This window comes from Plecotus auritus, assembly GCF_963455305.1.
Source record: "Plecotus auritus genome assembly, chromosome: 2".
NCBI classification, from domain to species: domain Eukaryota; kingdom Metazoa; phylum Chordata; class Mammalia; order Chiroptera; family Vespertilionidae; genus Plecotus; species Plecotus auritus.
In genome coordinates, this window is record NC_137771.1 from 29,067,883 (window position 1) to 29,080,537 (window position 12,655).

At 48.0% G+C, this 12,655-nt stretch overlaps 1 protein-coding gene across 18 annotated transcripts in view; it reads left to right on the plus strand.

The window, feature by feature from the left end:
* ERI3 (ERI1 exoribonuclease family member 3) overlaps positions 1-12,655 on the plus strand; it is a 143,000-nt gene that overhangs the window by 105,704 nt on the left and 24,641 nt on the right. For 10 of the 18 annotated variants that reach the window (XM_080655867.1, XM_080655862.1, XM_080655863.1 and 7 more), the window contains one exon: positions 12,479-12,578. In XM_080655867.1, coding sequence (XP_080511993.1) covers positions 12,479-12,578 — 100 coding nt within the window. Of the gene's footprint in view, positions 1-12,478; positions 12,612-12,655 lie in introns of all 18 variants that reach the window. The other 8 variants (XM_080655865.1, XM_080655869.1, XM_080655875.1 and 5 more) reach the window with 1 other exon arrangement.

Below are 12,655 nucleotides of genomic sequence, written 5' to 3' on the forward strand. Positions count from 1 at the left end.
AGGCTGCAACCCGGGCATGTGCCCTGACCAGGAATTGAACCGTGACCTCCTGGTTGATAGGTCAATGCTCAACCACTGACCCACACCAGCCGGGCCACCAATGCACTTTCTTAGGACTGTTTTGAACTGAGCTCCTCCTAGTCTATATGCCCACCTTCTCTAGGCGGCCCACCTTGGATGTCCCACTGAAGGCCATCTTGGTCCTTCTCAGTGATTTTTCTCCAAGCCTGGTTAGGGTTTCTGCTCTTGCAAGGCCTCAGTCCCTCACTGTGTGGTGAGTTTACATACATGTTTACATGTCTCTCCTAGCTTGGAAGCCCCTTGAAGACAGTGGCTTAGTTTACTTGATCTATGTGTCTCTGGCACCTAGCACAGAGTTTGACACATGGTAGTTGCTCAATAAGTGTGTGTTATTTGAGCAAGCCAGTGAAGAGGGAGGGGGGTCTGGGATGGAGATTTTGGACACCCCAATTTTTATTTTTCCAGAGAGCAAGGAAGTGGAGGTACATGTGTTGTGCACAAGCATGCACATGCCTTCGTGTTTGAGGGGCGGTTGATGGTGGTGGTGTCACATGCTCAATAAAGGATTATATTTTAATTTGGAAAGCACTTTAGAAACTTAAAGTACTTTGCCTAAGTGCTGACTGCTATTAGTGTCTCCTTTTTATTAGGAAAAAGGACATGCTTTTTCTCTTTTATCTTTAGGCCTGTCCAACTTCTGAGAGTCAAACTTAGCAAAATGCCTGCCCCTCACTGAGGACTAGTTACATGCCAAGTTCAAAGCTTTGGACTTAAAACACAGAATTTTGCTTTACAGACTGGTTCTGACACCCCTCAGGGGATTAGCCCAACAGCTTAGTATCAGGAAGGGGGTGGGAGAGACAGGGTCATTTGACATAGTTCAAGCTGCAGTCTTGAGCCTGTCCCCTCTCCATATAGGCCTAGGTGGGAGGACATAAGAACCTGAACCATTCTGGGGAGTAGGGGAATGACCCCAATGGTTATCAAAACCCACTTGTCATGCAGTACGAAGAACCAGACTTCAGAGAGAGAATTGGGGAGGAATGGCCCCAAGAAGAATTGGGTTTGTGTAGTTCATGGATGATAGGACCAAGAGACCGAGACATCACAGCTGCTGGACCTGGTGATGTTGAGAGCTGCCACACAAAGGGCTAGGTCAAAGGGAAGGGAGTATGTGTAGCAGTCGCAGGAAGAATTCTTGTTCAGGAGGCCAGGAGGCTGGAACTTGCTTTGTGCCTTATAAGAACCTTTGAGGGCTTTGCTGGTTTGAAGGAAAGGTAACACCCCTCCCAAGGAGAAAACTTGGTACTACAATGGCACAAGGTCTGGAAGGCTCAGCTGAGCCTTGTCGTTGGGCCTTTCTGTATGGCTTTCTGTTGGGCCTTTCTCAGACTCTTTCCTGAGCAGCCACAAGACAGACCCTGGTCTCAGTCGTCTGGCCTGTTTCTGCCAGCCCTGGATGCTGAAAGCTTTGCCCATGGTTGAGGCACTAAAAGGTGGGGGCTTTGGCCCATCTTGCTAATGCCCTGCAGTCCACATCTCCTAATTGGGCCTAATCTTGGGGAGTTAGGGCAAGGGTGGTGTGGGGGGAGTACATTGAGCTCTCTGTCTTAACTGAATTTCCATACCTCCTGTTGTTAATTATAGAGATGTAATAATGCAATTAGTGCACGATTAAAAAAAATCCCTGATATGATTACCATGGATTTAATATCACATGATATATCATTATATCGTTATGCAGTGACAGATGTAATTGAAATACACTTATTGGAGCCAGGGGTGGTGTTTCATTCAATCCCCAGCACCCCGGGGAGGAAAGGGCTGGCTTAAAAGAAGCAATGGGAGAGGAAATTGTAATGAAAACAAAGAAAACTCACAATGTAACTCTCACCCTGGGCAGTTGGCTCAGACTGACCTACTGTATTGGACTCTGGGACAGTACATGGATCCCCAGACAGGCCAGCCCCTTCTGTAGGTCTGAGGCAGTGTGGCTGAGGAGCTCCTTCTCTGGTTCTCATCTCAGAAACCTCAGTGTCCCCAGGTCCCCTCTGACTCGGTGATGACACTCTAGGAATACCTGAAAATAGACTCAAACTGAGCTGGCCACTGTTCTCCAAATGTTGTGGACCCTGGACCTATGATACAGCCCCTGCCTTTGCTGTGGTGGTGGTCCCGTGCACTAAAGGCAGCTGTCCCATTGTAGGCAGTGAGCAGGAAGGTTCAGTACACAGAGATGGTAATTATCCCACTCAGGTTCTGTTGATGGGCAGAAGCAGCAGCAGCTCGGGGGCCCCTGAAGTATGCTGGTAGTCAGGGAACACTGAGCACACAGAACTACAAGCTAGGAGTAGAGAGAACGGGTTTGTATCACCCAACGCAAGTGTTCATCCTTTTACTGCTGTCACTGTGCTGGCCATGCCTTTGCTGGGACTGAGCAATGAGGCCTGCCCATAAGGCCAAAGAGTTCAGAAAAGGAAAGGGGGTCAGGAGCAGTCTCCTTTGCTGACACAGGCAACTGAACCCCCAGTTCTAAGGCTGGCTATCAAGGAATTGCTGTTAGGCTGGGCAAGAACAGCAGTGGTTCCCGAAGGAGACTGGATAGGATTAACAACAGTAGCAACTCTGAAAACCAGCCTTCCTGCTTGACAAAATTATAACCAAAGAGATGTCTTTTTTCCCTTCCCTCAATGGAGACCTTTCAGGGAGACAGCGGCTACCACCCTTGCCCTAAGAATCTCCCAGCATCATGGGTAACATATTTATAAGCAAATCTAATGTTACAGGTACTGTTTAGAATATGGGTGGATTTAAAGAAGGTATGAGTCAGACCCTGGCTGGATGGCTCAGTTGGTTGGAGCATCATCCCATGCACCAAAAAGTTGCGGATTTGATTCCTGATCAGGGCACAAACCTAGGTTGTAAGTTCCATCCCCAGTTGAGGCACATACAAGAGGCAACTGATCAATGTTTCTCTCTCGTATTGATGTTTAGCTCTCTTTCTCTCTCTCTCTCCCCCCCTCCCCCCCCAAAAAAAATCAATAAAAACCAAATCCTCAGGTAAGGATGAAAACGAAGAGTTGTGTTAGGAAAGACTTAGTAAAGGAAAGTACTTTTGAGTTGAATGTTGAAAGAGAAATATATGTTCATTAGGACAAAAAGTAGGAGACGTCAGAGAGCATTATTCTCAGTAGGCTGAAGGAATTTCTTCGGTCAAGTCTTAGAGACTTGAACAGCAATCCCAGGATTAGTGGATGGTAAGGAAGAAGAAGGAAGCAAGATTGACCCCCACTTTTCTGGTAGACCAGGCAGGTGGTAACAACTTTCACTGGGATTTGGAAACCCAGGAGAAGGGGCTATTTGGAAGGGAGATGGTTGAAATTAATTTTTAAACATATTGAGAATGAAGTGTCTGAGTAAAGTCCAAGTGGAAATAATCAGATAGGCAACAGAATGTATATGTTTGACACTCAAGTAGAGGCAAGAAATATTAATTTAGAAGTTGGAGAGGTTGAAGATGAGGAAGTTGAAGAAATCACCAGGAAAAGTGGTAGAGTGTAGATAAAAACAGGAAGAGAGACCAGATGAAAATACACATTGGATGACCAGCTACAGAAGAGACTATATAGGAGATTGACAGGAAAAGATAAGAAAACTCAAAGAATAGGATGTTGAAAAAACCAAAGAAGGGGTTTTTTGCCCATCTGGCATGGCTCAGTGGTTGAGTGTCAACCTATGAACCAAGAAGTTATGGTTCGATTACCAGTCAGAGCACATGTCCGTGTTGCGGGCTTGATCCCCAATGTGGGGCATGCAGGAGGTAGCCAATTGATGATTATCTCTCATCATTGATGTTTCTATCTCTCTCACTCCCTCACCCTTCCTCTCTCTGAAATCAATAAAAAAAAATGTTTTGTTTTGTTTAAAAAAAAAAAAAAAAGATGAAATAGGCTGCCGAGTGGTGAAAGCAGCAAGAACCAGAAATTGCCTATAGATGTGGGCAGTTTGGTGAAGACTTGACTTTAACAGGAGCTAAGTGGCATAACAAGGCTAGAAATTAGTCTGCAGGAGTTAAGGAGTGATGAGTGAGGTAAATGGGGTGAGCAGAGAAAACCTTGAGAAGTTTGGTTATTCAAAGAACAGGCAACAGCTCTGGATGGGGATATGGAGGACTTTAAAAATTATAATCTAGCCCTAGCCGGTTTGGTTCAGTGGATAGAGGGTTGTCCCACGGACTGAAGGGTCCTGGGTTTGATTCTGGTCAAGGGCACGTACCTTGGTTGCAGGTTCCCTCGCCCTGGTCAGGTTGTGTGCAGGAGGCAACCAATCAATGTGTCTCTCTCACATAGATGTTTCTCTCTGTCTCTCCCTCTTCCTTCCACTCTCTTTTTTTTTTTTTTTTTTTTTTTTTTTTTTTTTTAAATATATTTTATTGATATTTTACAGAGAGGAAGGGAGAGGGATAGAGAGCTAGAAACATCGATGAGAGAGAAACATCGATCAGCTGCCTCCTGCACACCTCCCACTGGAGATGTGCCCGCAACCAAGGTACATGCCCTTGACCGGAATCGAACCCGGGACCCTTCAGTCCGCAGGCCGACGCTCTATCCACTGAGCCAAACCGGTTTTGGCTTCCTTCCACTCTCTTAACAATCAATGGAAAAATAACCTCGAGTGAGGATTAACAAACAAATCTATACTAATAAAAGGGTAATATGCTAATTAGACCAGGTCAGCTGGACATCTTCCAGTTGTCCTTCCAGACAAAGCCACGGTGATGGGGACGGGGGCCGAGGCAGAGGCGGTTAGGGGCAATCAGGCCGGCAGGGGAGAGCAGTTAGGGCGATCAGGCAGGCAGGCAGAGTGGTTAGGGGCGATCAGACAGGCAGGCATGTGAGCGGTTAGGAGCCAGCAGTCCCAGATTGTGAGAGGGATGTCCGACTGCCGGTTTACCGGCAGTCAGACATCCTCTGAGGGGTCCCGGATTAGAGAGGGTGCAGGCCAGGCTGAGGGACACCCCCCTGCCCCCATGCAAGAATCTTGTGCACCAGGCCTCTAGTAAATAAATATAAATAAATAAATAAAGATTCTAATCTAATACATAACTTTCAAAGAACATTGTTTTAAGCACTTTACATGCAATAGTTTGTGTAATCCTCACATCAACTCCATGGGGTTTATATTGGTTTTCCAACTAGTATTGCTGCATAACTAATCACCCCAAAACTTAGTGATTTAAAACAGTTAACTATTTTATTAGCTGATGGTTTCTGTAAGTCAGAAATTCATTAAAGGCTCAGTAAGGTAGTCTGGCTCAGGTTCTCTCACACACTTTAGTCAGTTACTGGATCTGGCACAGTGTGGTTGGAGCAGCTGGGGGCAGGCTGGGCATCTCTCTCTGCCTAGTCTTGTGGCTTCTCTCTATGGTCTCTACATGAGCTTGTTTGGTTGCCTCAGAGCAGTCTGACTACTTCAGGGCAGCCGAGGGCTCCACGGCAAGTGTTCCAGCCAATGAGTAAGCGGCCTTAGCATTTCTTTCCTTTTTTTTTTTTTTTCAGGATTGCTGCAGCTATTTGGGGTCTTTTTTTTAAAAATATATTTTATTGGTGTTTTTTTTTTTACAGTAAGGGAGAGGGATAGAGAGTTAGAAACATAGATGAGAAAGAAACATCAATCAGCTGCCTCCTGCACCCCCAACTGGGGATGTGCCCGCAACCAAGGTACATGCCCTTGACCAGAATCGAACCTGGGACCCTTCAGTCTGCAGGCCAACGCTCTATCCACTGAGCCAAACCGGTTATGGCTTGGGGTCTTTTTTTTTTTTTTTTCATATGAATTTTTTTGGAGAGTTTGTTCTAGGTCTGTGAAATATTCCGTTGGTATCTTAACAGGGATTGCATTGAATCTATAAATTGCTTTGGGTAGTATGGACATTTTAATGATGTTGATTCTACCAATCCATGAACGTGGTATATTCTTCCATTTGTTTATGACTTCCTCTATCTCTTTTTTTTTTCTTTTTAAAAATATTTTTATTGATTTCAGAGAGGAAGGGAGAGGGAGAGAGAGATAGAAACATCAATGATGAGAGAGAATCATTGATTGTTCCCTCCTGCATGCCCCCTACTGGAGATTGAGCCCACAACCCAGGCATGTGCCCTTGACAGGCATCAAATCTGGGATCCTTCAGTCCACAGGTCAACGCTTTATCCACTGAGCCAAACCAGCTAGGGCCTCTATCTTTTTTCAACATCCTGTAGTTTTCCGAGTATCAGTCTTTTACCTCCTTAGTTAAGTTTATTCCTAGGTATCTTAATTTTTTGGTGCAATGGTAAATGGGATTGTTCTTTTAGTTTCTCTTTCTGTGAGTTCATTATTGATGTATAAACAAGCCATAGATTTCTGGGTGTTAATTTTGTATCCTGCTGCATTGCTGAATTCATTTATTAAGTCTAGTAGTTGTTTTATGGAGTCTTTGGGGTTTTCTATGTACAATATCATGTCATCTGCGAATAATGACAGTTTTACTTCTTCTTTTCCAATCTGGATGCCTTTTATTTCTTCTTCTTGTCTAATCACTATGGCTAGCACTTCAGTACTATGTCGAACAGGAGTGCTGAAAGTGGGGCATCCCTGTCTTGTTCCTATTCTTAGGGGAAATGGTTTGAGTTTTTGCCCATTGAGTATGATGTTGGCTGTAGGTTTGTCATATATGGCCTTTATCATGTTGAGATATGCTCCCTCTATTCCCACTTTGCTGAGAGTTTTTATCAAAAATGGGTGTTGGATTTTGTCAAATGCTTTTTCTGCGTCTATTGATATGATCATGTGATTTTTGTCTTTCAATTTGTTTATGTGATGTATCACGCTTATTGATTTGCGAATATTGTACCAGCCTTGCATTCCTGGAATAAATCCCACTTGATCATGGTGTATGATCTTTTTAATATATTGCTGGATGTGATTTGCTAATATTTTGTTGAGGATCTTAGCATCTGTGTTCATCAGGGATATTGGCCTGCAATTCTCTTTCTTTGTAGTGTCTTTATCTGGTTAGCATTTCTGATATTATATAGCATTTCTTGAGGTTACATAGTATTACTTCTGCATTACTTTGTTGGTTGAAATAGTAAAGTTAAAAAAAACAACATCCTATTTCAAGACTCCCCCTCTTGAATCACATTGTAAGAAGATCATGGGAGATGGGAGATACTGGAAAATACAATCTGCCACAATTGGTGTGTTAGACTGAACCCAGAAAAGGGAGAGGGAACAGCATTCTCAAAGGCAATGTGCCTTTTGGGTGATGGCACCAAGGGTATTTGGAGGTGGCAGTGGAACAGGCATTCCTGAGTGACCTTAGGTATACCTGGAAGAAAGAACTACCATTCCATTTTGTAGTACTGAGGTTCAGAGGGGTTTAATAACTCATCCAAAATTACAGTGCCAATAACTGGCAGAACTGGGAACCAAATTCTGGCTTGTCTGACTGTTGAGCCCAGACATTGCCCTTCTGTAAGACTTTGCTCCTGAGCACACCATCCTCATGTTTACCTGTGACCTTGGTACTTGGTCCACCAACTAAAGAACTGTTGGCCAGTTAGATAAAAAGGTTAGGTAGTAGTTACGTCTGTCATACGTTATCTCCCCTCTCCTCAGAGTATCATGTTTACAGCTTTGTCTGTTGAGTGTTCATGGGAATGGCATTTGGTTTGATTTGGTTCCTCAGCTTGGCAAATGGCCCATCAGCCTTAGGCCCAGAGGGTGACAGTCACCTAGAGATCTGCTTAAAGGCCTGCTCCTCCCCAACTTGTGGAGAGGTTGGATATGTCGGTGTGCTGGTGTTGGCTTGGGAGCTCTAGGTTTTCTGGAAGTTGCAGGGTAGTCTGTGCTTCTGTCTGCAATTTGAGCTGGGTTCTTGCTCCCTCTGTGTCCACCCTACTCTCAGGGCCCTGGTAGGTAGTGAGTGGGTGGGCAAAGACACCCCAGCAGCTGTCGATGCCTCTTCTTTCCTCTTTGAAGGATCTGATGCTGCTGCCGATGAGGGCTACTTCATCTATTAAACCCAATACACTTGTCGCAGCTGCTAAGCCCCCGTAAGCCGCCGGGCGCCGTGTTTGTGATGGGACTGACAGTGCATGGAGGAGGCTGATTATACACGATTCCATTTCGCGGGCCCAGCAATGTAATTTCACAGGGCGATCAGCGTTTGCATGTAATAGCAGGCTGTGCTGAGGTGTCAGAATATTAAAGGCGCTAATGGCAAAGCTCCCTGTTACACAGGGGGCCACCCGCCGCGCCTACAGCAGGGCTGCGTGGCAGGCCCGTCGCAGATGGCTGGCCACTAAGCTAATGGGGCAGCAGCCAAGGCGGGCAGAGCACGAGAGGGGAGAGCCAGCCGGGAGCAGCTCGGCACCTGCTTCCCTGCGCATGGAAATTACAGCAGCCCAGGGGAAGGGAAGTGTGCATGCCTGCCTGGCACAGGGCTGGGAGGGCGCAGTTTGGTGGACCAGCATCTCTCACCACAATTCCACCTAACCTGGACAGGACTTGGGCTCCTCAGACATCCTTCCACCTGCCCCACCCTCTGGTCAGGAACCCATCAAGTGGGCCTGACAGCTGGCAGAAGTGCAGCTAGAAAAGTGGCACCCAGAGAATTTGGAACCAGCATGGAAAAGGGGCTCAGGCACAGATCTTGGCAAGAGCTCTTAAAACAGATTCCTGCCCCACACTGATCAAGGTCAGAAAGCTACTGGGTCCCTTACCCCCACACCACACAGGCTGGTAGAAGAGAAAGAGTGGGAATAGGAAATAGTGGGGAAAAGGCGGTAGACTATAATTGGGGCCCCTCGATTGATGCCAGTTTGCACAGAGCTGGGAGCCAGCATCTGAAGATATGACTCCTTCTGTCGGTGTTGGCTGCCCCAGCAACACCTAAGCCCTTTCCTATGCACTCGTCAAGCTTGCTCCTGCCATTCTCCTTTGCCCTTGCTATGTCTTCTACCTGGTGCCCTCCAGTACCCCTCGCTCTAGGAAGCTTTCCTAGCCACCTCCAATCCCACATCTGCCTGTTTGTCTCCATTGTCCCTGTGGACAGCCTCCTGAATCATCCAGCTCTGATGGTTCCCTGGGTCCCAGACTTGACTTCCCAGCCAGAATCTGAGACAGAGCCCACACCACCCTGTTCTGAACTGGACTCCCAGGAAGTCTCTGTTAAGAATCCTGGGTGGGTGTAATCTCTTAGGGAGGATGTCAGGAGGGAGTGGGGAATGGAAGGAGGGGCACACTTGCATGGGTATGCACGCTCCACAGTGTCTATATCTGGGAGGAGGGCAGGGGCTTTAGAAATGTGTGCTGAGGGTGGTGGGCATCTGGGTACAAGTGCATAGGGCAGCAGGTGTAAGTATTCAGACCTCATATTGGTGGGAGCACAGGTTGCTATAGGACCCCGTATTCTCTGCATGGCTGTGTCCACTGGCTGTGCCTGGAAGGTACCTGAGGTGGCAGGGGTAGCTTGAGGTACTGGTCCATCTTACTGTGCCTAGAGGGTTCCATGAGACTGTGGTCACGCGTGAAGTTCAGTTCTGCAGGGGTATGTGGCAGTACCTGGAGGAGACATGCCAGGCTTCTCAGCAGGGCAGCAGAGGGAGAGCCCAGGCTGAAGAAGAGCAGTTTTAATTAACCATTTTTAATATCATTTTGGACTTTGGCTGGTATGTGAAGGCCCCACTGGAAGCAGCATTTGTAAAAATTAAATCCCTCTTATTAGGAGCTTGCCAGACCCATGTGCACGCAATGCCCCTCCCCCGCCCGGGCCCCCCTGAGGAAGTGCTGGATGAGGCCATGTCACAGCAGCAATTGGTTATCACACCTTATCTGGGAATATGAAACTGTGCGGCATGACACCCGCGGCCACGGTGGAGACGCCAATTCATCTCGCCCTGGCTCTGACAAGCTAGACTGCCCTTCCTGAAAGGCATCCGTCAGGCGGGACCGGCGCTGCCGCCTTGCTTGGTGCCCCTGCTTCCTGCCATGGGTTCTGGCTTGCCCTGGTCCAGCCTGGTCCTCCTGGGCTCGCTGTCCTCCACCCCCCTTCCACATGTCCCAGTCAGGGGAAGTTCTTGGGGAGTCATTATTATAATAATAATCTAATCATACTGACACGCATTGGGGCAAGCGTCTAATGTTATCTGAAGTGGTCTTCTCGCTTATAGCTGCGATAAGACTCAGGATGACGTGCAGATAACGTTGAGCTGCCCTGTCCCTGAGCCGAGAGCAGAGCAGAGGGGCCTCAGCAGCCCTGCCGCCCGCCCGCCGCTTTAAGCCGGGAAGCGGCAGCACCTGCTAATGCAAGTGTTTAATATTTGATGGGCTGGGATAAAGCAGGATCACCTTCGAATTGAATTGAGTGTCAGCCGAGAATCTATTACTGAAATTCGGGTGTGATTTGACAGCAAAGTAGACGATGTTATTCTTCACTAGTTACTGCAATCTTCTCCCCGACATCACTTAAATATTTTTTTCTTTGCTTGAGTAAACACACATTATCCTTCTTTTTTTCCCTTCCTTCCCTTTTTCCTTTTTAGAAGGAGAAAAAAAAAAAAACTATCCAGCTTGCCTTCTCCAGGCTGATAGAGTAGATTGTTATTTCTTTATTTGTCCTATTAAATGGAATTTCTGATCGTTTAATCCGGCCTTTGTAAGTGATTTTAAAGTACTTGAAAGCAGGCCCGCCACTGCTCTCTGGCCCACTGCACTCCAGTCCTGGCCCTGACCATGCATAGCAGCTTCTTCAGCTCTGCACCACCCACTGGCTGCTTTTCCTCCCCGCCTGCATTCCCGGCTCCACCCTGGCTCAAAGCCAGCGACCTCTCCCCTGTCCTTGAGCCTCACACTCAACCCCCAATTTGTGGTTGCAGCTGTGACTTGGGAAAGGGTGGGAGGGTTGGCTGGGAAGTTGGGCTGTGGCTAGTACCTCCGTGGTCAAGGATAATGGCTTTGGAGGATGCTAAGGGTGAAGTACACTGGCTCCTAGCCCTTCAGTGCCCATGGGGCCAAGGCTTGGTTCCTGCAGCTGGGAACGAAGGACACTAGCCCTCTGCCCAGCTCCTCAGCCCTGGCATAGACTCTGTGTCCAGCTTCCTATCTTTGTTTCTGAACCTTTGCTGGTGCTCTCCCTGTGAAGGAGTCTGGTGGGCTGGGGACCTCTTGGGCATAGTGATGGGCAGGGGCACGTCAGTGCCTGTCTGACCATGGCTGCAGTCACTTTAGTATCATCAGCGGACTCACCATTTAACTTCTGGGGACTCACCCAAGCTTCATTCCCATTGACCACTGTCCCACATGCTTCCTGCCACTGGAGAAGGGCAGCCTGATGTTTAGGGACTTCTAAAGTGAGTGGAAGGAAAATTAATGTTTGAAGTGTCAGCTAGCTATGCAAGCCCACTGGTAGGAGCCCAGGACTTTGCCAGCAGGCTGAGCAGGAATTAAGTTCCCAATGGGCCACTTAATGATGTTCTAACCCTTGTATGTCTCTTCTTTCTGAGTCTCAGTTTCCTCACCTGTGACATCAGGTCATCATGCCTGTAAGGAATGTAAGAGCAGGAGCCATCCCTGTCCTGCCATGTACCTTACCGCTCCCTCCCCATGGAGTTCGGCCACTGTCAGGTGACAGGAGTAGGGGATGGAGGGGAGCAATGAAGTGCTGGGGGTCTGAGCAGATCGATGCCCCCAGCACTTCCTTCCCCAACCCCAGGAAAACAATTAAGTACAGATCGATGGGTGGCCGCTTTGAATATGCATAAGTGAGCACTTGACCTTCAGCAGAGATCTGCTTCCCCTAACACACACACACACACACACACACACCCTTCATGTGCTCCCCTCACTGCTGCTTGAGTCTCACCAGGTGACTTTACCCCTCCCCAGTTGAACACTCACATGGCACTCAGCCTTCTACAGCCTCGCCTGTCTCTGGGTCAAAAGCACCCGTAACAGGCAGGTGGTTGGCCCCCTCTCACTTTGATTTTTCTATCTGTGAAGTTTGAATACGTTAGTCTCCAAGTCTTCCGGACCACAGTCTCTGTGACCAGTAATGCTATGGGAGGGGGCCCAGCAGAGTGCTGAGGATTCTGGAGAGGAGGGAATTTAAGGTGAAGGGGGTCCCCTGATGAGAGGCAGGGTCCTAACAAGGAGAGTCTTAGTAAATGGGAGCTCTCTAGAGGAGTTGGTGAGGGGGCACCAGTGAGGGCCAAAGGGTCTCCGATGGGGAGATGCCCAGAAGAAAGGGAGCTCTAGAGGAGGAATGGGTTTTCTGGTGGCAAGGGGACCCTGTGAGGGGACTCTCATGAAGTGGTATGTTGAGAATAAGTCCTTGGGGGAAAGATTTGATGGGGAGAGTGATGGGTTGGTTCAGGATCAGGGCCTCTGTTAACCATTCTTGCCTCCTGTCTTCCAGGCTTACAGCTTCGCCATGGGCTGCTGGCCCAAGAACGGACTTCTAGACATGAACAAGGGCCTCAGCCTGCAGCACATAGGCCGGCCCCACAGCGGCATTGGTCAGTCCTTCCACATGTCCCCCTGGCAGCCCGGTCAGTCTCCTGTCCACATGCCCCAGTCCCCTGGCACACAGAGG